A 26,391-nucleotide genomic window follows, 5' to 3' on the forward strand; every position below is an offset into this window, starting at 1 on the left:
GGAAATTTAAAAATCTCCTTCCTGTTTGCTGCAGCCAGGTGTGGAGTGCAATCAGTTAATCAGTTACAGGTTACAGGTAACCATGCCTCCACGCGGCAAACGAGCCCCAGCATGGAGCACAGGTGAATTGCAGGACCTCATCAGTGTTTGGGGTGAGGCGTCTGTTCAGGCACAGCTGCGCTCCGGCCGTAGGAATTACGATATCTTTGAGCAGATAGCAAGGGACATGCTGGATAGGGGCCATCAACGGACGCACTACAATGCAGGGTGAAAGTTAAAGAGCTGCGGAGTGCCTATTACAAAGCCCGCGAGGGTAATCGCCGATCCGGAGCTGCTCCCACGACCTGCCGCTTTTACAGGAGATGGACAAGATACTTGGGGTGACCCCACTGCCAATCCCAGGGTAACAATGGACAATTATGAGCAGGCTGGGGGAAAGGAGGAGGAGGAGGCTGCGGGGGAGAGGAAACCGCGAGTGAAGCTCCTGGGATGGGGAAGAAACCGCAGATTCCTGGAGGCATGCAGCCAGGAGCTCTTCTCAAGCCAGGAGGAAAGTACCCAATCGCAGCAGCCAGCAGTTGCAGAAGGACAAGCAGAGGAGCGGGTACCGTAAGCGGCTTTATTTTCTGGGTGGAAATGTTTCTGGAGAGGAAGGGGGGTTATGGATGCATGCATGGCAGCGTCTAGATGTGGAATAGCCCGTTGATGTGGTCTATCACGTCGCGGTAATCTGCTTCAGTTATCTCAGCAAAAGCTTCATCCAGAGCGTGGGCAATATGCCTGCGCAGGTTTATAGGCAGAGCCACTGTGTCCCTTGTCCCAGTGACGGTGACGCGTCCGCGCCACTCTTCGGCCAGTGGGGGGGGACCATTTCTGAACACAGGCACGCCGCATAGGGTCCCGGCGGAATCCACATTGCTCTAAAGAGCCCCCGCTGTTCCCTAGTGACTCGCAGTAGGGAAACATCTTCCAGGATTAAGTCCTGTGAAAAATGTTGGGAGACTCTTTAGTGAAGAGATAGGGAGATAAGATCACCCCTGCATCTGCATCTTCACTCAACCCCTCTAGCACTCCAGATTACCCGAAGCAACCAGCTCCCCTCTCACTCAAGCCCCTCTTCTCCCTATATAAGTAAACACTCCTCACTCACCATTTCGTGGCTTCTGTTGTGTTTTCCTTTTGGGATAAAGAATGCAAGTGAGAACTTGCAAGTGAGAACTCCCTCAGTGTAACAATTCATGTCTGGAGATAGTGGATACAATGCTGCCCGTGTTAAATGTTGTCATTTCTGTGTCTACAGTGACCTTGACTGGACTGCCCAGATGTTCAACATCACAGAGGCTTCAAAATTTGAGAAAAAATCCCCGAAAGAGCAAAGAGGACATGCTGAAAACTGTTCTTCAGCACTCTGCTACAGAGAGAAAAGAATTGAAGGAGTGGCGAGAGAAAGAAAGCAGGACCCGCCAGAGAAATGCAGTGGCCAAGAGGAAAAGCACGGAGCGGCTGCTAAGCATCCTGGAGCGCCAAGCGGAGTCTATAGAGTCACTCGTTGCCATGCAAGCAGAGCACTACCGTGCTACTCCCCCACCCGCCCCGTCCTTTGTGCCTTGTGCCCCAATGTCAGCTCAAACCACCTTTCCCCAGCATCCAGGCTCTTACCACCACCAGCTGCCTCCAACACCTGTACGTTCCCCAACCAGCCCTGATACCTACCACCACCCTTACCCTCTGCATTCAACCCCCATCACCATGCAGTATATGAACCCTGAAGTGCAGGATTCATTAAACAGCAATCCAGACATGGCATATGCAAACTTGTGACTGTACAGTTCACCAACCCACACCATTGCCCTCTTGTGTTAATGAAATGTTGTGTGTCTGTCTGTCTGTCAAGGAAGTTTTTTTCTTTTCAATAAAACAATTCTTGGCTTTGAAAACAGTCTTTATTATAGCAGATAGTGAAAGATACCTTAGCCCAATAAAGAAAGAGGCACTGCAAATCATATTATTATTATGGATAACAGAATAACAGTGTAAGCAGTGCAATTCACTCCCATGCAAGGCAGCAAACATTACTGTTGGCTTTCAGCCTCAAATTCTTCCCTCAAGGCATCCCTAATCCTTGAAGCCCTGTGCTGGGCCTCTCTATTAGCCCTGCTCTCTGGCTGTGCATATTCAGCCTCCAGGACTTGAACCTCGGTGGTCCATGCCTCACTGAATGTTTCACCCTTCCCTTCACAAATATTATGGAGGGTACAGCAAGCGCTTATAACCGCGGGGATGCTGCTTTCCCCCAAGTCTAGCTTCCCATACAAACATCTCCAGCGAGCCTTTAAACGCCCAAAAGCACACTCCACAGTCATTCTGCACCGGCTCAGCCTGTAGTTGAACCGGTCCTTGCTCCTGTCAAGCTTCCCTGTATAGGGTTTCATGAGCCAAGGCAGTAACGGGTATGCGGGGTCTCCAAGGATCACAGTGGGCATTTCGACATCCCCTACTGTGATCTTCCTGTCTGGGAAAAAAGTCCCTGCCTGCATCTTCCTGAACAGGCCACTGTTCCGAAAGATGCGTGCATCATGCACCTTTCCAGGCCAGCCTGTGTAAATGTCAATGAAACGCCCGCGGTGATCCACAAGCGCCTGGAGAACCATAGAGAAATACCCCTTACGATTAACGTACTCTGATGCCAGGTGGGGGGGGGGCAGAATAGGAATATGCGTCCCATCTATCGCCCCTCCACAGTTAGAAACCCATTTGTGCAAAGCCATCCACAATGTCCTGCACGCTCCCCGGAGTCACGGTCTTTCTTAGCAGGATGCGATTAATTGCCTTGCAAACTTGCATCAAAACGATTCCCACGGTCGACTTTCCCACACCAAACTGGTTCCCGACCGACCGGTAGCTGTCTGGATTTGCCATCTTCCAGATTGCAATAGCCACCCGCTTTTCCACCGTCAGGGCAGCTCTCAATCTTGTGTCCTTGCGCCGCAGAGTGGGGGCGAGCTCAGCACACAGTCCCATGAAAGTGGCTTTTCTCATACGAAAGTTCTGCAGCCACTGCTCATCATCCCAGACTTCCATGACGATGTGATCCCACCACTCAGTGCTTGTTTCCCGAGCCCAAAAGCAGCGTTCAACGGTGCTGAGCATTTCCGTGAATGCCGCAAGCACTGTAGTGTCACACGCGGCAGACAAATCCATATTGATATCATCGTCGGACTCCTCACTGTCACTTTGGAGCTGAAGGAATAGCTCGACTGCCAAACGTGTTGTGCTGGTGACACTCATCAGCAGAGTCCTCAGCAGATTGGGCTCCATTTGCCACAGAAATCGCGATTCACAGAGAGTAACAGAAAGACACTCACAATGGCGCCAAACGCTGCCGGAAAGAGTGAATGCTGGGATGTGAAGCGATGCACCACGGGGCGCTGGCAAACAGGAAGCGGAATGACCCGCACACTTCCTTCCCCTTCCCACAATACTCAGCGCCAAAATGGGACGAGGTGCTCTGTGGGATAGCTGCCCACAATGCACCTCTCAATACAGCGCTGGAAAGTGCTGCAAGTGTGGCCACACTGCAGCGCTGGTAGCTGTCAGTGTGGCCACACTCCAGCGCTGGCCCTTACACAGCTGCATGAGCAGCGCTGTAACTCCCAGCGCTGCAACTTGTAAGTGTAGCCAAGCCTTTAGAAAGAAAAAAACACAGGGAAAATGGGAAGAGAATGCATTTGTGTAGATAGCAGTAGCAGCAGCATTGCTGCTGCTTGAAAGCTAATGAAGACCAGTGCAGGTTAGACCACTTTAATTTCTAAAGTCATAAACAAGGGATATCTGTAATTTTTCTTGTTAATATTCTACTGAGAGAGACTCAGAAGTTACTGTCTGCTACAGCAGTGTAATAAGGAGCAGTAAGGAGCCATATAACAAGCAGGAAAATTGTTTGTAGATAAGTATCTAGCTGTTTTGGATATGAAGTGGTGAACATGAAATGTTCAATATATACTTTAATCTTTTTTGGCTAATTTTTATTATGAATATGTGAATGGCCTGAGAAAGCTAAGCAAGGAAGATACTAACTAGACTTACTCTTAGAATACTTCAAAATGCAGAATAATAATAAAAAATGTAACTTGGAGGAATGAGAGGGAGAATCTAGTTATCTTAATCCCCCGTATTGTATTGTATGGTATACACAGCTCTTAAAAATGTATTGTAGATTGCATGTTTTGATCAGCAACTGTTAAAAATACTTACCAGTAGTTTCACGGCACTAATTTTCAAGTACACACTGCTTGTGAAAATCTAGCGTTAGGGCTTCAGAGAATGGTAGTTAAGCTTTTGTACATCAAATTTCTGGATTCTGGTTAAAAGTTAATTGGAATAATTACAAATATCTGTTTATATCACATTTTTAGTTTGATAATTTAGAACAATTTTAATAAACATCTACAACAAAAGTATATATGGAATGACTATAAATAAAATCAATTAAAAAGCTGTATATTTTTCTTCACTGTTTTTTTAAGTTAGTGTCTTTTCACTCTAAATAATAGGTGTAATAAAGTGCGTTTACAATGTTTTTTAAACCCTACTTACAAATATTCTAGAGAATGCTGTTTATGCACCTGCTGATACTGTGTTGCTGTTTGTTCTTTTTATGAACCATTCATTGTTATGTATCCTTCATTCCAATGGCACTTTTAATTAAAGTTCACAAATGCACTATGATTTCAGAAAAAATTAAAAACAAATCTGTTGAGGGGATATGTTCATCTTTCTATAATTATCAATATAGTAGAAGTGGGCTTTTTGGAACGATTTAGGGAGTTAACCCTATTTTTTATAATGTGTATCTATTGGAATAATGTTAGTACTATGTTCTTAGTATTTCTAGTTAGTGGAGCTTTTCTCAAGTTTGTGTTGCTTGTGATGAATACGCTTACATTCCAGTGCTGAGAAATAATGTTCCTTAGGGGAGTTAGACTGATGTGAAAAATGGAATGTGGAGGCCCCTGGCAAGGGAACAGTATTGAATACAGGAGAGACTTCTGTGATCAGCTACTGTCTTCTTTCCTGACAACCCTAAAAAGTGTATGTACCAACATATCTCAGAATTTGACTAAATGGACAGAGGCGCATTTGGAGAAACCTGCTTTGTCCTGCCACATTCATGAAGCTTGTAAATAGCATGTAGCAAATGAAGGCGAGTTGTCCTGTCTGCCCACGTTTTTGACTGGTTTGCACATCTGAGTTTTCTTAAAAAATTAATGAGTTGTGTCTTATAATTGCAGGTCTTCTGGTTAACTAGATGTGTGAAATTCTTTTTGTGGAATCACATAGTCTTGAGGGAACAGAGATATAAAATTTTGTAGAAAACTATAATTTTGTCTTTCATTTCCAGTGTTTGGTTGGAAGATTTTAAGAGCTAATATTTGATGTTCTTGCATTAATATTTATTGTTATAATAAGAAATTTATCATGGAGGTTTGACTAAAGTTCCATAATGTTTTCTAAAGACTTATTTAGAAAAAGTTTATGCATACAGAAAGTTAGCTTTCATTTGAAACATATAACTTTGGAAATAGCATGGCCAAAACTTGTTTAGAGAGCAATTAATATTGTGTCATTTTAATTTGTTGTTGTTTTTTTTCCCTTTAAGAATATCCCTTTTACACATCACTATATTTAACTGGTATTTGATTGTAAACTAGGTGCCTGTAGCTAATACAAGATTTTGCTGATAAGGGCCTTTTTGGTCTCTAAAACTGTTAAAAATATTTAAATAACTGGGGTGAAATTCTCACACCCATTCTAGCCTCTTCATGCTGGGAAAAAGAGCTTGAGCAGTATAAAGGGGCTGTCAGGAGGAGTTCCCCCAGCACAGAGCAGTGGTCGCCAAACTTTTTCTGTCATGTTCCCCCCCTTACCCTTAATGGAATCTGACCCTCTCCTCCTGGGAGCCACAGCCAAGAGCAGGAGCTGGTGGTGAGAGAGAGCGGAGCTGGTGGTGCTCCGTCCTCACCCCCCGGGGGGGGCTGCTCTGGGCCCCACAACACCCCCCTAGGGAGGTGTGCCCACAGTTTGGGGACCAATGACCTAGAGGAAGACAGCTGGAAGGCTGCCCCTCCAAGTATCTACAAGCCCCTCTGTTGACAGTAGCACTGTGTTCATCAGCGGCATGTAGCATGCAGTGTGCTAGGGATTATAGGTGGGTCTGCCCTATGGTTGCTGTAATTTAGGCCCCCACAGCAGTTACGATGAGGATTTCTTGAGGGTTGGGAGAATGTAAAGGTGGCTTAATACTGTCTTAGACTTGCCTTTCCTTAGGCTGTGAGTCTGTTTTCTGTTGAGCATACTTGAAAATGAGTTATTTTAGGAACAAAAAGTTTTTATACATCATGGGTAGGAAGAGATGCTTTTTAGCTTTTAATCACTTCAGTCCGTGTTACGTGTTGTCACGTGTGTGAATGATACAGTATAACCAAATGCAAAGTAGTATTATGTAAAAGTCTCTACAGCAGGAATTGAAAGAACTGTGTGTTTCAGTTTTAAACAAAAGAATACTGTTTGGGTCTCTATCTCCCTAGCAACAGCAGAGGATGAAACTCCATCTACCAGCAGCCTTATCATTCCATGTTGGGAGGAGAGAGGGAATAAATGAGTGTTGAATCTCTAGTCTGTAAGAGCTAATATCTAATCTTCCCCTTAATTTTCTCCAGCAAACCAAAGGACTGCAGAAGACAGGTATCTAGTGATAGACCCGCTGGCAAAGGGGTTAACCTGCTGGATACCTGTATTCTGTTAAAATTAGACCTGCCTGGTGATTAGGGTCTCTTGTGGAGGGTTTTTTCCTAGCGTTTTACATAAGGCTTCATTAGGTATTATAATCAGCTCAAGGGAGCACCGATTATGAGAGTTGACTCTATTGCTTGATAGTGTATATGAATAATGGTATTGTTTAGGCTGAATTTTTAAAGTCCTATTCACTAATGTTCAATTAAGACAAGCTTGTTTAGGTCTTTTCCAATTTCTTTGATTATGATTAATTTTCCAAGGTTCAATATATCTGTCTTCTGCCATTCCCTCCTCTGTGTGATACTCCTTGTTGGAGACTGCTGGATCAGGGCATGGGAGTCAGGAGATTTGAATTCTGTTCTTGTCAATGTCACAGCAAGTCAGTGGTTATAGTCAAGACACTTAATCTTCTTTTTGCCATCGTTTACCCATCTCTTGCATACAGTACTTAATGGAGACAATGTAAAGCATGTTTCAGGCTTACAAAGTACTTTGAGGTCTTTAGATGAAAGATTATGATTGCTCAGAGCTCCAGTATGAAACTGGAAAAAAGCCTGTTGAGTGTCTTTGGGTTAAGTTTAGAGGCGAGAGCAACAATGGTGATGTCGTGATGGGCCTTGCTATAGACCACCAGACCAGGAGGATGAGGTAGGCGAGGCTTTCTTCACACAATTAACAGAAGTTTCCAGATCACGGGTCCTGGTTCTCATGGAGGACTTCAATCACCCTGACATCTGCTGGGAGAGCAATACAGCAGTGCACAAACAATCCAGGAAGTTTTTGGAGAGTGTTGGGGACAACTTCCTGGTGCAAGTGCTGGAGAAACTGACTTGGGGCCGTGCATCTCTTGACCTGCTGCTCACAAACAGAGAAGAGTTGGTAGGGGAAGTAGAAGTGGGTGGCAACCTGGGCAGCAGTGACCATGAGATGGTTGAGTTCAGTATCCTGACAAAAGGAAGAAAGGAGAGCAGCAGAATACAGATCCTGTACTTCAGAAAAGCAGGCTTTGACTTCCTCAGGGAACTGATGGGCAGGATCTCCTGAGCGGCTAATATGAGGGGGAAAGGAGTCCAGTAGAGCTGACTGTATTTTAAAGTCTTATTGTGGGTGCGCGGACAAACCATCCCAGTGTGCAGAAAGAAGCTAAGCTGGTCACCTGCCACATTTGCTATCAACAGAGAAATCTTCAGTGAGCTTAATCACAAAAAGGAAGCTTACAAGAAGTGGAAATTTTGACAGATGACTAGAGAAGAGTATAAAAATATTGCTCGTACAAGCAGAGGTGTAATCAGGAAGGCCAAAGTACAATTGGAGTTGCAGCTAGCAAGGGATGTTAATGGTAACAAGAAGGGTTTCTACAGGTATGTCACCAAGAAGATGGTCAGGGAAAGTGTAGGAGCCTTACTGAATGGAGGAGGCAACCTAGTGACAGACGATGTGGAAAAAGCTCAAGTACTCAGAGCTTTTTTTTGCCTTGGCCTTCTCAGACAAGTTCAGCCCCAAGACGGCTGCACTGAGCAGCACAGTATGGGGAGGAGGTGAGCAGCCGTCAGTGGTGAAAGAACAGGTTAAGGACTATTTAGAAAAGCTGAACATGCACAAGTCATTGGGGCCAGGTGCAATGCATCTGAGGGTGCTGAGGGAGTTGCCTGATGTGATTGCAGAGCCATTGGCCATTATCTTTGAAAACTCATAGTGATTGAGGGAGGTCCCAGATGATTGGAAGAAGGCAAATATAGTGCCCATCTTTAAAAAATGGAAGAAGGAGAATCTGGAGAACCACAGACTGGTTAGCCTCACCTCAGTCCCTGGAAAAACCATGGAGCAGGTCCTCAAGGAATCCATTTTGAAGCACTTGGAGGAGAGGAATGTGATCTGGAACAGTCAACATGGATTCACCAAGGGCAAGTCATGCCTGACCAACCTATGATGAGATAACTGGCTCTGTGAATATGGGGAAAGCGATGGATGTGATATATCTTGACTTTAGCAAAGCTTTTGATACAGTCTCCCACAGTATTCTTGCCAGCAAGTTAAAAATGTCCATTGGATGAATGGACTGTAAGGTGGACAGAAAGCTAGATAGATCATCGGGCTTAACGGGTAGTGATCAATGGCTTGATTCTATTTGGCAGCCGGTATCAAGCGGAGTGCCCAGGGATCGGTTCTGGGGCCATTTTTCTTCAACGTCTTCATTTATGATCTGGATGGTGGGATGGATTTACACCCTCAGCAAGTTCACAGAAGACACTAAGTTGGGGGGAGAGGTAGATATGCTGGAGGGTAGGGTTAGGGTCCAGAGTGTCCTAAACAAATTGGAGGATTGGGACAAAAGAAATCTGATGAGGTTCAACAAGGACATGTGCAGAGTCCTTCACTTAGGACGGAAGAATCCCAGGTACTGCTACAAGCTGGGGACCGACTGACTAAGCAGCAGTTCTGCAGAAAAGGACCTGGGAATTACAGTGGATGAGAAGCTGGATATGAGTGAACAGTGTGCCCTTGTTGCCAAGAAGGCTAACGGCATATTGGGCTGTAGGAGCATTGCCAGCAGATTGATAGAAGTGATTATTCCTCTGTATTCGGCACTGGTGAGTATTGCATCCAGTTTTGGGCCCCCCACTACAGAAAAGTTGTGGACAAATTGGAGAGAGTCCAGTGGAAGGCCATGAAAATGATTAGGTGGCTGGGGCACATGACTTACAAGGAGAGGCTGAGGGAATTGTTCTTATTTAGTCTGCAGAAGAGAAGAGTGAGAGGGGATTTGATAGTAGCCTTCAACTACCTGAAGGGGGGTGCCAAAGAGGATGGAGCTCAGCTGTTCTCAGTGGTGACAGATGACAGAACAAAGAGCAATGGTCTCAAGTTGCAGTGAGGGAGGTCTAGGTTGGATATTAGGAAAAACTATTTCACTAGGAGGGTTGTGTAGCACTGGAATGGGTTATCTAGGGAGGTGGTGGAATCTCCATCCTTAAAGGTTTTTAAGGTCCAGGTTGACAAATCCCTGGCTGGGATGATTTAGTTGGTGTTGGTCCTGCTTTTAGCAGGGGGTTGGACTAGATGCCCTCCGGAGAACTTTTCCAACCCTAATCTTCTATGATTGTATGTAGGGCTGTCAAGCGATTAAAAAAATAAGTTGTGCTGTTAAACAGTGATAGAATACCATTTATTTAAATATTTTTGGATGTTTTCTAAATTTTCAAATATATTGATTTCAGTTACAACACAGAATACAAAGTGTACAGTTCTTCCTTTATATTTATTACAAATATTTGTACTGTAAAAAACAAAAGTAGTAGTATTTTTCAGTTCACCTCAACAAGTACTATAGTGCAATCTCTTTATCATGAAAGTTGAACTTACAAATGTAGAATTATGTACAAAGAATAACTGCATTCAAAAATAAAACAGTGTCAAACTTTAGAGCTTACAAGTCCACTCAGTCCGACATCAGCCAATTGCTCAGACAAACAAGTTTGGTTACAATTTGCAGGAGATAGTGCGGCTGCTTCTTGTTTACGTCACCTGAAAGTGAGAACAGACATTCTCATGGCACTGTTGTAGCCAGCGTCGCAAAATATTTACATGCCAGATGCGCTATTGATTCATATGTCCCTTCCTCTTCAACCATCATTCCATAGGACATGCGTCCATGCTGATGATGGGTTTTGCTCAATAATGATCAAAAGCAGAGCTGACTGATGCATGTTCATTTTCATCATCTGAGTCAGATGCCACCAGCAGAAGATTGATTTCCTTTTTTGATGGTTCGGGTTCTGTAGTTTCCACATCGGAGTGTTGCTCTTTTAAGACTTCTGAAAGCATGTTCCACACCTCGTTCCTCTCAGATTTTGGAAGGCACTTCAGATTCATAAACTTTGGGTCGAGTGCTGTAGCTCTTTTTAGAAATCTCACATTGGTATCTTTGCATTTTGTCAAATATGCAGTGAAAGTATTTTTAAAACAAACGTGCTGGATCATCATCCGAGATTGCTATAACATGAAATATGTGGCAAAATGTGGGTAAAACAGAACAGGAGACATACAATTCTCCCCCAAGGAGTTCAATCACAAATCTAATTGACGCATTATTATTTTTAACAAGCATCATCAGCATGGAAGCATGTCCTCTGGAATGGTGGCCAAAGCATGAAGGAGCATACGAGTGTTTAGCATATCTGGCATGTAAATACCTTGCAACGCCTTCTACAAAAGTGCCATGTGAATGCCTGTTCTCACTTTCAGGTGCCATTGTAAATGAGAAGCAGGCAGCAGTATCTCCCATAAATGTAAACAAATTTGTTTGTCTTAGCGATTGGCTGAACAAGAAGTAGGACTGAGTGGACTTGTAGCCTGTAAAGTTTGACATTGTTTTTGTTTTGAGTGCAGTTATGAAACAAAAAAGAAATCTACATTTGTAAATTATACTTTCATGATAAAGAGATTGTACTATAGTACTTGTATGAGGTGAATTGAAAAAAATATTTTTATTTAGCATTTTTATAGTGCAAATATTTGTAATAAAAATAATATAAAGTGAGCTTTGTACTCTTTGTATTCTGTGTTGTAATAGAAACCAATATATTTGAAAATCATCCAAAATATGTAATAAATTTCAATTGGTATTCAGTTGTTTAACAGTGCGATTAATTTTGTTAATTGCCATTATTTTTTTTGAGTTAATCATGTGAGTTAACTATGATTAATGGACAACCCTAATTCTATTATATTTAAGTGCCGGGGGTATACCCCCTGTTGCTTATAGGAATGTGAGTAATTCAGTATATTTTAACTGTATACATATTAAAGATAATTCCTAAGTGCAACGGCAAAACTGTGGTAAATATACTGGCCGTCAGTTCGTAACATCCTATCCTATTATTAGTAGGATATTGTGCCTTTTAACAACTGGAATTTTTTTCACAAGTGTTGATTCAGCATGCTTTCTGCCTTAATGCATTGACTGCTCCCTTGTGCTGTAGTTAAAGCCCCTGCAGGTAATTCAGACTTGTGGTAAGTAAGCAGGAGTGAGTTTTGGAATGTGTCGTTTTCCTGTATTTGCTTTCCTAAAACTTGAAAATTAGGTAAGAGGGTGATGTCAGGCCAAATTCAGTGGTTGAAAACTAAAAGCTCCTCTCCATAAGAGACAGCAAAAAAACTCCAGAAGAAGAGGGGCAAGAGTAGAGTGGAAAGGCAAGTATTTGTTTCATTTTCTGGTGTATTAAAAAACATTACTTCAAGGTTATGTTTAAAAACCTAGTGACAGGAACAGATTTCTAACCTAGAGTAAAAACTGTACTGTTAGAAATCAATCTTTTTGAGGTATGATAGGGAAACATAGAGATCTTACCTTGATTGATTTTTCCAGTTAGGATACAAAGTTATATTCTTGCCACCACGTCTTGTTTACAGTCAATTGATTAGGTGGTTTTTTTTTGTCCTGAGATTTTTTTATGTAGCTGATTTGGTTATTGGTGTGGGTGATGACAAAAAATCAAATAGTTGAGATTTTAAAGGCATTTTTTTCAAAGAATTAAAGAAGTAATGGTTTAATTTTCCCTTCTCCCTTTAAAGGTAGCTGCAATTTGAATAAAATTCAAGAATGTGTTGATGAGTAAGGCAGCACACATTCTTTTAGTATTCTGCAATAGAAGAATGCTTATCTTTGCCTTTGGAAATGTGTGCATCTTATTGAGCATATTTTAGATTTTTTTATTATTGAATCTTTAAAAAGGCTCAGTATTTTGTAAAATCATTGTCTATTGTAAAAATCTCATGTACCATTCAATATGTACATTGTTATGGTGAAAGAGCACAGCTGGTATTGCTTTTCAATATTTGACTGCCTTCTTTGCAAGCTATTGAAATGCTGTTGTGCATGAATCACCATTTGGACAACAAGTGACATTTTTCATTCTTTACTAATCACCCTGCAGGGTGGTAGCGTAGTAGTAGATTCACTAGAAATACCATTAAGAATGACCCATTAAGTTCCTAGTTAGCCTCATTATGAAATTGAGAAAAATCAATAAAGCATTACTTGGCATACTTTTTTTTTAAATAAAACTGTAAATGATGCATAGCAGCATTCTTGTGTAACAGATAAATAGGCACAATCTCAAAGTCTGAAATTACATTAGTAACTCTGTTTTTAATGTTGGGACAGTAAGTTTGATTTTTGATATCTTTTTCCAAAAATGTGTTTAATCTCCATTTTCCCATTCAAATTTATGATACTCTTCTGACATGTTTATTGAAAATTTTGAGGTTTGTTGGATTAAACTGTTTGATGAGAGAAGTACAAAATATTTTTTCAAGCTTTTGAAAAAAGTCATCTTTGGGCACTACATTGCGCAAAAAAAACCCAAAACAAAACGTACACCTCTACTCCGGTATAACGTGACCCGATATAACACGAATTCAGATATAATGCGGTAAAGCGCGGGGGAGGGGGGGCTGCATACTCTGGTGGATCAAAGCAAGTTAGTTATAACGCGGTTTCACCTATAACACAGTAAGATTTTTTGGCTCCCGAGGACAGCGTTATATCGGGGTACAGGTGTGTATATATATACATACTATGCATTTTTAACATGTAAGACAACCTCAAAAGTCTTGTCAGAGTGCACATCCTGAAAAAGGGATTCAGTATTTTGGAAAACATTGTGGCTGGATCACTTTAGTTCAAGGAAGTTGGACATCACCAGCAAAATATTTGATTTGAATATCAAGGACCAGGTGCTAGAATCTGGACAATCTCTTTCCAGTGCAGGAATGTAGGAAGTGGAGCAGATGTCCTTATCTTTCCATATCCCTTCCCATAATCCTGGGGTCAAGCAGCAGAAAGGGTAAAGAGCAGTTCTGCTTCTGGCACAAACTGGATCAATGTTATGCCAGCTTGTAAAGGCCCCCATCAGCTGCTCCACTGGTCTAGGACTTGAGGATCTAATGGTGTTCCAGCCACTCCCGCTCCTATCTCAGTATCTCCTATCAGGGGCAGCATCAAGTTGACTATACCTTCTATACACTATCCAGGAATTCCCCAATGGAAGGGGTCAGTCTCCATGTTGTTCAAGCCAGCTTTCCATCCTGATAGTGTGGGTCCTAAGTTCTTATACTGTCTTGTGTTAATACATGGCATTCAGTGTATCTCTTTATACTATATCTGTACTTACAGCAAAATATTTTATTGCTATCATAGGTACAGCCATTTGCAATTTTATCACATTTCAGTGTATTTAAAAAAAAATTACATCCAGCAATGTGTGAATATAATGTAACAGTTTGACACCAAATGCAACTTTTAAGTCTTGTAGCATTTTGAGATCTATCTGTATGCTCCTATTTCTTTAAATGGGCAAATATTTAAACTATTTCTCATTACAGTCATACTCTGTTTTTTCTTGTAGAAAGCAATGGAGAATCAACATATGACATTATTTTAAGGAAGGATATGTGGTAAAGAGCTGAATAGCTGTGTAACCCCATCCATTCAGCTATAAGAAGAATCTTTAAATGTAGCACATTACATTTAACTATAAAGGAGATATAGGTGTTAGAAAGCCTCTTTGATATTGGTGTAATTTTGTACATTGTGACTTGGTTATTTGCATATATATCAATGTAACTGTTTCACATCTACAATTATTGCTACTACTATAGCTATCATAGCGCCTAGGAGCCCTCGTTGTACTAGGTGCTGTACAAACAATTCTTCCTAAATTCTACAAATCAAAAGTGTATTGGCATTGGCCTCAGTTAATCAAAGGGGGAAAATCTGCACGAAAATTTTGCTCTGAGCATGTGTGTATTTTTTATGTCTTTTTAAGTGTCTGGGGAGTTTTTAAATACTTTCTTGAGTTGTATTACAGTTTTGATTTTGTTCTGATTGGGTGTTTTTCTTCCTCAGTTTTGGCAAGCGTTCTGCAGGAAGCTTCAGGCGTGGCTGTGAATGCATTGTTTTAGAGCCATCTGAAATGATTGTGGTAAGATTGTGGTGCCCATTTCTTTCACACAATATTTTTTTCAAATTAAATTACACTTTCAAGTTCTCGTTAAGAATAAACAAAATTAGGTAGTGCTTGAAATTACTTTGAATTGTCTATACTATACTCAGTTTAAGGTAGTACTAAATTTAGTGTGTGTGGTTTTCTTTAATTCAATGCCCTAGTTTGCAATCATAATACATAGCACAAAAGTTGGAAATGCCATTTAATTAAATGAATGAAATAAATCTTTCAATAATGATAAACTACAAGTTTAAAAAAAGTCAATTTAAAAAATGCCTGTAAGGATAAGAGAATCGTATTTGAAGTAGAGATGGCAGCTATGATTATCCACGAGTATTTGTGACATGGTAATTAAGCATCTTTGTTTAAAAGTGATAAACTGAGTTTAGTTTAAGAATTATTAACAGTTGATGATTAAATTCTGTTTTATTCCAGACATGTCAGGCTTGAGAATGCAGTTTAGGGATTTTTTTTACTATTATAGTTAAAATGTTGTCGGCATCACTAATATAAAGACTTATTTGTTATTTAGAACACCTGCTGTGGTCCAGTGCAGAATAGCTTTATTCCCCAGAGGGTTCTCAAATTCAACACTTCCATAAGTGTCATTGGGCACATCATCCAAACAGATATACCTTCATGACAGGAGAGATTAAATGCTTTTGCTCTCTTTCTGAAGGATGTGGTATTCACACCATAACACAGACATAATCACCATATAGCCATACACCAAATTATCCAAACACCATATTATCCGTACACCATATTATCCAAATGCAGGGCAAATCATATTCAATTGCGGAAAATAATGCCATCTGTATTTACTGGAGATGTTTTAGAAATCAGGATTAGTGAATTAGGCAGTATTGTAGAAGAAATGAGTTATTCATACCTGCAGTATATCAAAGAATCACAGGACTGGAAAGGACCTCAAGAGGTCTTCTAGTCCAGTTCCCTGCACTCAAGGGAGGACTAAGTATTAGAGCATCCCTGAGGTTATTGTCTAACCTGCTCTTAAAAACCTCCAAGGATGGAGATCCAAATGTCCTGACTTCTCGAAGCATTAAAGAATAGCATTCACACAAAGTGTAACTTTCTAACTTATTTAAAATGTATATCCATTAGTAGGGGCAGCTCTAGGTATTTTGTCGCCCCAAGCACTGCAGGAAAGCTGCCCTCGGCGGCTTGCCTGCAGGAGGTCCCTGGTCCCGCGGATTTGGCGGCACGCCTGCGGGAGGCCCGCCGAAGCCGCGGGACAAGCAGATCCTCCGCAGGCATGCCGCCGAAGGCAACCTGCCTGCCGCCCTCGAGGTGACCAGCAGAGCGCCCCCCGCGGCTTGCCGCCCCAAGCACGCGCTTGGTGTGCTGGTGCCTGGAGCTGCCCCTGTCCATTAGTCTTCAAGTTTTTAAAATTCTTTGCCACTTTCACTGTAAATAAGGGGTCTCAAGCTCAATTTACCTTAGGGCCAGTGCCAGTCCTCAAATCCTCCCAGTGGGCCAATAATATCACTCATGTCGTCCAGAACCTGCCCCCAAATTCTGCCCCCCCAAACTCTGCCCCCCACTTGCCTAAGGCTCTGGGAGAGAGTGTGGGTGGGGGAGGAGGTCTGGGGTAGGGGTCCAGGCTCTGGGAGGGAGTTTGGGTGCAGAAGGGGTGAGAGGTTGTGCTTTGGAAGGAGGTTTGGATGGGGGAGGGGGCCTGTGGTGCAGGCTCTGGAATGGAGTTTGGGTGCTGGGTTCAGGCTCTGGGCTGGGGTAGGGAGTGGAGTTGCAGGCTCTGGGAGGCAGTTGGGGGTGGGAGGTGGTGTGTGGGAAGTGGGAGGGGTGCAGGCTGTTGGAGGGAGTTTAGGGGCTGGGAGGGTGTGGGGAGGGGGTGCAGGCTCCGGGAGAGGGTTGGGGAGTGTGGTGCTTACCTGGGGCTCCACGGCGGGGTGGGCCGGGGGGCCTCCGTATGCTGCTACCCCTAGGCACTGCCCCTGCAGTTTCCCATTCGGTGCAGGGGCACTCGGGGTGCGGGCAGCACACGGAGGCACAGCCCCGCCCTGGGACTGCAGGGAGGAGCCGGCAGCCACGTGGAGCGAGTGCGCAGGAAGCTGCTCCGCTGCGCTGCTGGTGGTGAGCAGGGCCTCGGGCCATTTTAAATCACCTGGGGGACTCTCGAGGGGTGGAGGGGAAGGGAGTGCATGGCAGCAGGTGGTGCCAAGGGAGAGACCCGGCCCCAAAATTGCTGGAACCCCGCAGGTCACATTGGGCAGGTTCCTGGGCCACAGATGGCCCATGGGCTGGGACTTTGAGACCCTTGCTCTAAATTAATACTTTGGTTGTGTAATAGCAGTTTACCTTGTCCTCTGTCGCCATCCTGCTAATAAAACTTTGATGCATTTTATTTTAATGACGTCACAGCATAGAGGGAAGTAGAAATGAGAAATGCCTGTTCCTACCCCCGCCCTCCAATCCAAACCCCATAATTCTGCTGTGGGGAAAGTGGCAGTCAGCTCCTTTCAAGGTGTGAATCCACCCACTTTGTCTCCCTGTTCCCATTGTACCTTGTCTATGTGGCTGCAGGTTCCAGGAGCAGCTTGCTATCCACAATTCCTGCTGCTATGTTACCCATCTTTAGCTTTGGGTGGTACCAATGAATGCCTTTGGTACACAGCTCTTTGATGGGTTGGAGGAAAGGGAGGGACACAAAATGTAGGGGCCGGGGAGGAGAGGACAGAAAAAATAAGAAAAGGGGCCTAGCGGGGTGACAGGGAAAAGAGACCTGGAAAAAAAAAAAGCTGCAGCTGTGGTAAGGCATGATGACAGGGGCCTGTAGTGGGTGTTGGATGAGAGCACTTAGCTGACAATCCATCTAAAGTAGATTGTGAATAAGAGCAGCTTTGGAACCTCTTGGTTAAGCCTTTGAAGTATACTTTGGCCCAACCTTTTGGAGGACTGACTGCACTTGGAATGGAAAGAACTCAATATTCAGAGGACAACATGTGGAGCAGCTACCAAGTCATCACCACACATCTGTTGCATACCATAAGTGTCTATGGGTATGTCTACGCTGCAATTAAAAACCTGTGGCTGGCCTGTGCCAACTTGCTCAGGCAAAGCTGTTTAATTATGGTGTAGACCTTTTGGGTTTGGGTTGGAGCCTGAGTTCTAGGATCCTATGAGGTGGGAGGGTCCCAGAGCTTGGGCTGCAGCCCAAACCTGAACGTCTACACTGCAATTAACAACCCATTAGCCCAAGCCCCGTGAGCCTGAGTCACTGGCATGGGACAGCCACAGGTGTCTAATTGTGCTGTAGACATACCCTTAATAGTTTATGTTTAGTCATACTTTATACACCTGGTTAGGGTAGGACTAGTTCTTATTAAAACTTCTTGTCATGTCAGCAGAATGTAATGGTGTTTCATTTGTATAGATGGTGAAAAGAAACGTGACAAGGAAAAAAATCACCTGCATGGCGGTAGTTTGTCATCTTCTTTTCTTAACCCACCTACTTATGTCCTATTTCTCTTGGGGAATAATCTTTTTGGCCTTGGGATACAGATTGAGGAATGTGAATGGATTTAATCTGCACACAAGGACAATACTAGACAGTTTTTGCCACTTTCTGCTTCCTTCTAGATGTGGCGTAATTCTAGCATGAAATGATGATGTTTCAGTAGTAAGATGGGCACAGGGTAGAGAGATACAAAAAGCCAAATTACTACAACTTTTTTATCTTGCATGAAAGTCAGTATTCTGAATTGTAAAAACATTTTTCATAGCAATACATTACTATGTAGTAACATGACTGTGACTTTGCTGCAGCCTGCAGAACAGAGAGAGATTATTGATATTGCTGAGCGGGAAATTCCTTATTCATACACTCATCTACTAGAAATGTTCTGGGTTTTTTTCCTTTCCTATTATTACAAATAAAATTTCCTTTTATGTAAATTTAATCTTTTTCAAATTTCTCTGATGTGAAAATTCCTCTTTAAAAGTCTCAAAATATTTAAAATACATAATTCAAACAGTGTTGCCTATTGAAGAGAGGCAGGATTGGAGTGGAAGGTCCCAGTATGACCCATTGAAATCTGTAGGAAAGCTACAAGTTCCTTCCCAGGGGAGAGCTTCATTTGCCAGTTTATTGCATAGACAAAAACATCACTGTGTAAGAATAAAAATTGAGGAAAAGGATGTTAACTTTTTTTTTTAAATAGAGTAAGGCACTTATATAATATGTGAAAGTGTCTGCTCAATAACTCTTTTCATAGTAATACTTGTTCTTTCTCATCCCTGCGGACATTTGATTTCTTGGCACCGAGTTCATGCTTTTCATGCTTTTCACTGTTGAAAATGCAGGAAATTCATAACCAACCACGTTTTCTGAAATGGAGTTCAAAGTGCCCTTTCATAAACTAAATTTTAAACTAAAGTATGGCCCTTAAAAATTAAACTAAAGTGGGCTTGTTCAGTAGCAGTGGCACTTATACTTAAGGTTTGTCTAAAATAAAAGCTAAGAGCAGATGAAAAGATAGGCTTCTGTTTTATTGCAGAATATGCAGTAGCTTTAATTTGTAGGGAAATGACCCTTCATTGTATTTATTTTATTATAGGTGGACTATATGGATGAAAATGAAGAATATTTCCAGCGTCAAGCTTCCCATAGACAATCCCGAAGGAGATTTAGGAAAATCAATCAAAAAGGAGAAAGACAAACCATTATTGATACTGTGGATCCTTATCCTGTGGGGAAGCCACCTTTACCTAGAGGTTATCATACGGTAAGTTACCTATATTTGTTTTAAATACAAGACAAGGGAAAAACATTTTTACAAAAATAATCACCTGAAAGGTCGAATTCACTGCTGGCCTAAGCAGGTGGAATTCTGTGTGGGAATTTCTCCTTAGGGTATCAGTGAATTTGGCCCAAAGTGTGTGCGTGTGCCCATGTAATTTGCTTCATAACTCAGATTGAGAGTTAAGAACACTTAATTTGTTGCACATTTGTTGTTGTTAAACAATGCTGGCAAGAGGACAGCACATATCTTTACTCGCTATTTCAGTCATTTCTGGCAACTTTGAAACAAATCAGTTACCTAATACGTGTGATTCAAATTTCCTTTCAATAATTGAAAATGTAATAGAAATATTTTGGTGTGCAGTATTCCTGTGCATTGTGGTAGAAATAGTCCATGATTTGGCTTGTCATTTCTCTATGCAAGACCCAGAGCTGGGAATATTAAACTAACTTTTATTGCTGACTAATGAGAGACCAGAAGTATCAGTCTGAACCATGATATTTTTGCCCAGAGCGAAATACTGCAGTCTGTCCTTTATGGTCAGACAAAGCATTGTCAGAATTTTCTTCAAAATAGTTTTGTGTAATTTTACAGATTGAAAATTATAGGCTTCCTTCATAAAAGATGCAAGATCATAAGTACTAATATTTTAAAGGTGTTCTACAAAATTATTTGTTGGATTATTTTATTTTTCTGTTGTGGAAGGGTCTACTAGGATAAGAGTAATTAGTTTTGGTGTTAACTTCAGCAGCATACAAAATACTCAGAAAAGTAAGTGGCCTTCAGATCCTGTATTCAGCTGTTTTTTATGGCCTTGAACCTACAAAAATATACTAGTATACACATAGATAACTTTATGCATGTGATTGGTCATATTGAGTATAAAGTTACTCAAGCACACAAGTGTTTGCAGAGTCAGGGCTTGATTGTTTTAAAAATGCTATCTCTGATTTGAAGTAGTGTTTTTTCCCCCTCATTTTCTCCATCCATATTCCTTTACTTGTTGCCAATTCCTTGTTGTAATCCATTGCATGACTGTAAATGTGTAGATGTTTGATTACGTCCACTGTTAGAGATTTTTCCTCGTGAGTTAAATAAATATATCTTGCATCAACACTTTATGTATTTTGTTTATACAACAGGCCCCTTTTAATGGTTTAATGTTCTGTGCAATTTTGATTTTTTCCAAATTTATTATGAATTTCTGAATTGAGTCATTTCATTTGGCTCATTCGTATAACTCTTTTGCAGTTTTAAGATAAGAGATTATACTGGTTTGTCACAAACCACCTTTATGTGGCAAGCATATTTGGGTCATGTGGAGGAAGGAATTGTTGATGGTTTTTTTATAGATGTAACTTATACATCTAATCTACACCTGTTGTATAAATTACTTTTTAAGAATACGTAATGGGTTGGTGTAGATTTAAATCCAGTAATAAGAGCAAAAGCTCATCGTTAATCATTCTGTTTAAGTTCATAATGAATTTACAAGTCTGTTGGGAAATACATTATGAGAATGCCAGGTAGACTGTCAGTAAAACCTGAAATAATTACTGACAAATTATTTTTTGTAAAAAATCAATGTATAATTTAAATGAATTATTTAATTACTTGAGATCCTTTTGGGGGAAAATATTAAGAGCAGCAAGTTCAAATTGAAGTTATGGAAATTGAAGACTTTACCAAGCACTATAAAAATAAAAATAATCTTCATTGTTTACATTCCAATCACATTGATATTATTTATATTCTATATACTGCGTTTTCCAGTCAGTCACATCTGTGTAGATTGTCGCTTCCTCACTCTTCTGCCTTTTGGGCACCCAAAAGGCTTTTTGTTTGTTTTAAAATCAAAATTGTTTGAAAATCTAAATGTGTCTTTAAAATGGTACTGAAATGTATTCTCTGAAACTGATAGGAATGCAAAGTACATTATTTTAGTACAACTCCTGAGAGGTTCTGACCAGTCACAATTCCCATTAGTCAGCAGCTCTCAGGATAGGCCTTCAGTTATCTAAAATTTAGAAGTTGGCATGAATAAACTAACACATTTTAAAAAAAAGATTTTGAAAACCCCCATATGAAATGAATGGTCAAGTATATTGGATTAGTCTTCAGTTGCATGATCTAATTTAGTGTCCATTGTGGGTATGTTTTGATTTGCGTGTTAAATACATTAATATCAATAATAAAAAATAAAATAAAATAACTTCATCCAGAAAATAGATTGCATAGCTTTAGAGTAAACTAGATTCTTTAATTTTATTTTATACAAGTTCCTTACTTACCACATCACTGAAATGTTTGCTGAAAGATTATCAATATTTTACTTCACATTGGCCCAAGTGATTGTGTACCTAAAAAGCTGGTGTTCATAATAGTCAAAAAATGACATGCAAAATAGCATTTCTGAAGGAAGTTGGCTATAGTGAAAATGTAGATGAAATTATATAAAGATAGTTATAAAATGGAAAATGCATGACAATACTTTGCAAAAATTGTAAATAAAGCTAAGTGCATTATGTTTAATTGTTGCATGGATTACAGAACATTTACACAAACAGCCAATTTATCAGGGAACAGGACTCACCTTAAAATAATTTTAACATTATCTGATGGTGGTATTTACTATAGCATGTCTGATAATGTTCATCTTTTCCTTTCTTCCTATATGGCATTCATTTCATTTTGGCTCACAGGAATGCACTAAACCTCAGGTATTGTAATTTATACATATGGTCCACTAACAGTTTTACTTGTAAGTTTCCAGTGTGATTAATTGTGTCATAATACCAATGCAGTGTTATGTCCTACCTTTGTTTTCTTTATTGATGTTTTCTGTATTTCTTCTATAGTGGGAATGCTTAAAATAAATGCGGGATTTGGTGACAGCACACAGTCTCCTTAACCTGATTACAGTAGATCCTCAGAGTTAGATACCTCAGGAATGGAGGTTGTCCGTAACTGAAATGTTCCGTAACTGACAAAATTCAGCTCCGGCTCCAGGTTCCATAGGCAGCTTCCTTGCAGGCAGCTTCTTTCTCTGCTGGAGCAAGCTTGTCCTGTGACTGTGGTGGGCTGGGAAGGGTGGTGGTGGTGAAAACAGTGCATCTCCTTCCCCGCGGGGGGACTGGGGGTGGTGAAAACAGCAACCTCCCTCCCAAGGGGTGTGTGTGAAAACAGCACCCATGGCTCACATGAAAGCATCACAGACCCCAGTGCCATTCTTGCTCTGGCTGCCTTGAGTTGGCAGTGAGGGCTCACAGCTTCACCTGTGAATCTGTAAGTGGGTGGGGGTGAGGGTAGAGGTGGGGACAGGCAGCCCAGATGTGCCTATCTTTAAGATGCAATACAGGCATAGTACTGTATTTGCTTTTTTTGGTCTCCGCTGCTGCCTGATTGGTTACTTCTGGTTTCACATGGTGTCTGGTTGACCAGTCAGACTGTAACTCTGGTGTTCGTATCTTTGATGATCTACTGTAATTTACCTTCTTCCTTGCCTTCATGACATCACAAGATTGAGGCGATATCACTGGAGGATGATGTGCAATGCACAGAAATAAAGAAAATAGTATATTTAACATAATGCATTTATGTATTTCCTCAGGAAAGATAACTTATTAGACTTTTGTATTGGTTCCAAAAATAAAGTCCATTTGTAGCTGTTCTGCCCTTGCACTTTGTAAGGTCAGGAAAATAAGTTGGAGAAATGAAAAAGTAGGCAGTGGAAATTTTGTTAGCTGAAAATTTGTAGGTTTTGCTTTTGCCATTTTGCTGCTGTTTGATTCAGCATGAGACAGTGAGATTAGACTTTATTACGGCACTCTTCAGTTGCTCTTGATTGAAATGGGGAAGGAGTTTGAATGGGCTTACCAGAACATGTTGAAGAATCACTGTCGGGAAAGTCATGTCTGAGTGAATAAGTGAAGTTCTAGATTGGAGCCTGTCTCACTTGAACAAAAATTAAAAGACTGTAGGATTTCTGTCTCTGATCAACTCTTAAATACCAACATGCTATGAAGACCTAGATGTCATGCTTTATGATTTTAAATTTTACTTTTAATTACATTGATGCAAATGGGAAAAAAACACTTATGCATATACTATATGTGATACTTTATAGGAATGTATTTGGTATATTTTGTGCCACAGAGTTAGTGATGTAAAACATAAAGAAATCCCTTTGGTATGTAGAGCTTGGTTGACAAATTAAAAGAACAAGTTTCTTTAAGATCCTTGCTTTGAGCAAAATATATTTTTTTTTTTTGCTTTATCCTTCTGACCTTATAGCCGGAAATTTGATTACTATTTTTTAGCTAACCCTACGCTACACTGCTAATGAACTATTGTACTGGTACTCAATTCATTTGTGTGTTTGAAGGTTTCTTGTTCTTTGGGATTATCAAAAGGGCTTCAGTGCTGTTTCTTACAAAGCTGTTAGGTGTGAAAGAGCCTGTTGTGCTGAAATACCATCTTTTTGTAACAATAAAAATATATTTTTATCTTTCTAGGAGCCTAGTCCTCATCTCTTTTGAAATCAATGGTAAAACTCCCCATGACTTAGGTGGGGTAAAAATTGAGCTCTAAATGCACAGTAATAGTAGGGAAATACAGTCCAGTGTTAACTATGGTAGTTCAAATTCTTACTAGAATGTGAGGGGGCATACTTCATCATTGATACAATATGTTGGCTTAATAGTCCTTTTTAATAGTCTTAAATATGAATGATCATATGAAATAGACCAGGATTCTGATCTTAAGTATGACCCTTAAAAATTAATGTAGTTTTCTAGACAGTTTTTTTAAGAGGATCAGAATAGAACAGTGTAGGAGAGGTATTCTAGTAATAGCTTCAGATAGTTAAATATGCAAGAGTTTCATATTAATCTAACCGGTAGAATGCTTAAGGTTGATCTTAAAATGGGGATTTTGGTGTCTTTGCATGTATTATAGTCAGAGCTGGTTGCCTATAGTTAGAGATGCTCAACAAAGCATTTTCCCTCATAAGCCTTTATTTTTGGTGACTTATAACTTTGCCAAACTTTAACCATTTGGGCTGGAATTTTTCATGCTTTGTATCTTCTTGAGATTTTTTTCAAAACTTCAGCAAAAACAGCCATTTCCATTAATAAGATTAGGGAAAATTAGATAGGTTTACCAAAGTACAATTTTTGTAGGTGTTCTAGTGCCCATGTGCCAGAATTGGGGCTGCTCTGTAATAATTTATGAAAACTGTGTTGATGTTTGCTTAGTATCTGAATATGTTGGTTTAGATTAATAGGGTCTGTAAGAAAACACAAGCAGACAGGAAAAAGAATGTCTCAAGATAAGCCACATGTTCACAAACACTTGAGGGTTCTTAGGAGACAATGCCTGGTGATGAAAGGGCCTGTGAATACCTAAGAGGAAAGAGAATTGTAGCAGGGTTTAAAAAGGGACTCTCGAGAGGGGGGATTGTTTGGGGGAACTGAGCTGACAAAGGTATGTGCCGGGGTGTCTGAAGAAGTTGGGTGTTCCTAGGTTACCATCATGGAATAGTAAGTCTTTAGGTAAGATATCTATTCATATAGATTGCTTTTGTTCTAAAATCCTTTTTTTCCCTGCATGCTTTGTTCCCACTGCTAAAATAAACAATACTTTGGTTTTAGAAGATTGTTTTGTAAGCTATGGTTTCAGTCTCTTGAAAGGAAGAACCTCATTTGCCAATCCCTAGGTGCAGGGTAAACACAGCTGTGCACAAGGATCTGTAGCCTAGGGTTTGGTGTAAGAGTGAGAGAATAGCAGAATTATAACCTGGAATAGGTAAAGGCATGAGGCCTGACATCTGAAGGGGTTGCACCCAGAGACTAGAAAGGGATAGAGGTGCAGCTGGGCCTGTAACCATGACGGTCTAGTACATCCATGATTTGGAGCATGAACATAAGCCGGGAGGGGTAGTGCTAGGGGCAGACAGATATCTTCTACTGTCCCCATGAAAATCTGTTTAGATTGGAACAAGTTGTAAGATTGAAAATTGCCATTTGAACATAATCAATAAAGCTTTAAGTAAGTAGCTGCTGATAGTCTTTGGAAAAATTCCTAGTGCACTGAACATGCTCCTCAACCCACTGAGGTTGAGCTCCAGATGTGATGGCCACAGTTGCGGGGAGGGATAGCTCAGTGGTTTGAGCATTGGCCTGCTAAACCCAGGGTTTGTGAGTTCAATCCTTGAGGGGGCCACTTAGGGATCTGGGGCAAAAATTGGTCCTGCTAGTGAAGGCAGGGGGCTGGACTTGATGACCTTTCAAGGTCCCTTCCAGTTCTAGGAGATTGGTATATCTCCAGTTATTACCTTAAGAGTTACATGACTGGCTGATCCAACTACACTGTGAATATCTCAAGCTTTTAAAAAAGTGAACAGTCTAAATGCTTGTGATATTGGCTAATGTTTACTTAGTTCTCGAGCTTTTGGAGTAGCACATACATGTAAATTTTAAACAGGAGGAAAAGATTTGATGTATAATTGTATGGAAAAAAATGTTTAAACTGAAGGTGTGGATATTAACGGATTAGATAGATGTAGGGAATGGGGGTTATACATGTATTGCTACCAGTCTTAGGATGGATGGGATTCCTGTGACATTCATGGGCACCCTCTAATACATTGAGTTTTGGAAGAGTTAAAGGAAGTGATGCCTCTTTAGATCAGCCCTGATTCTTGTCTTAGGAATCAAGGGCCTTTCTCTGCATTTTAGCTAGGACTGTATGGAATGAGGGAAAGTCCCTGTTCAGATCCCAGGGAAATGCCACCATGACCTCAC

General features: G+C 41.0%; 1 protein-coding gene and 1 long non-coding RNA gene across 12 annotated transcripts in view; one reads left to right on the forward strand and one right to left on the reverse strand.

Moving 5' to 3' along the window:
- Positions 1-22,552, reverse strand: part of LOC120405560 — an 83,567-nt gene extending 61,015 nt beyond the window's left edge. For both annotated transcript variants that reach the window (XR_005598670.1, XR_005598669.1), the window contains exon 1: positions 22,406-22,552. This is a non-coding gene — a long non-coding RNA (uncharacterized LOC120405560). The remainder of the gene's footprint in view (positions 1-22,405) is intronic.
- RAPGEF2 (Rap guanine nucleotide exchange factor 2) overlaps positions 1-26,391 on the forward strand; it is a 292,166-nt gene that overhangs the window by 144,052 nt on the left and 121,723 nt on the right. For 6 of the 10 annotated variants that reach the window (XM_039539178.1, XM_039539187.1, XM_039539182.1 and 3 more), the window contains exons 5-7: positions 14,705-14,780; positions 19,403-19,570; positions 22,291-22,308. In XM_039539178.1, the coding sequence (XP_039395112.1) occupies positions 14,705-14,780; positions 19,403-19,570; positions 22,291-22,308 (262 nt within the window). The remainder of the gene's footprint in view (positions 1-14,704; positions 14,781-19,402; positions 19,571-22,290; positions 22,309-26,391) is intronic. The other 4 variants (XM_039539181.1, XM_039539186.1, XM_039539179.1 and 1 more) reach the window with 1 other exon arrangement.

Source organism: Mauremys reevesii, linkage group 5, assembly GCF_016161935.1.
Source record: "Mauremys reevesii isolate NIE-2019 linkage group 5, ASM1616193v1, whole genome shotgun sequence".
Classification (NCBI taxonomy): domain Eukaryota; kingdom Metazoa; phylum Chordata; order Testudines; family Geoemydidae; genus Mauremys; species Mauremys reevesii.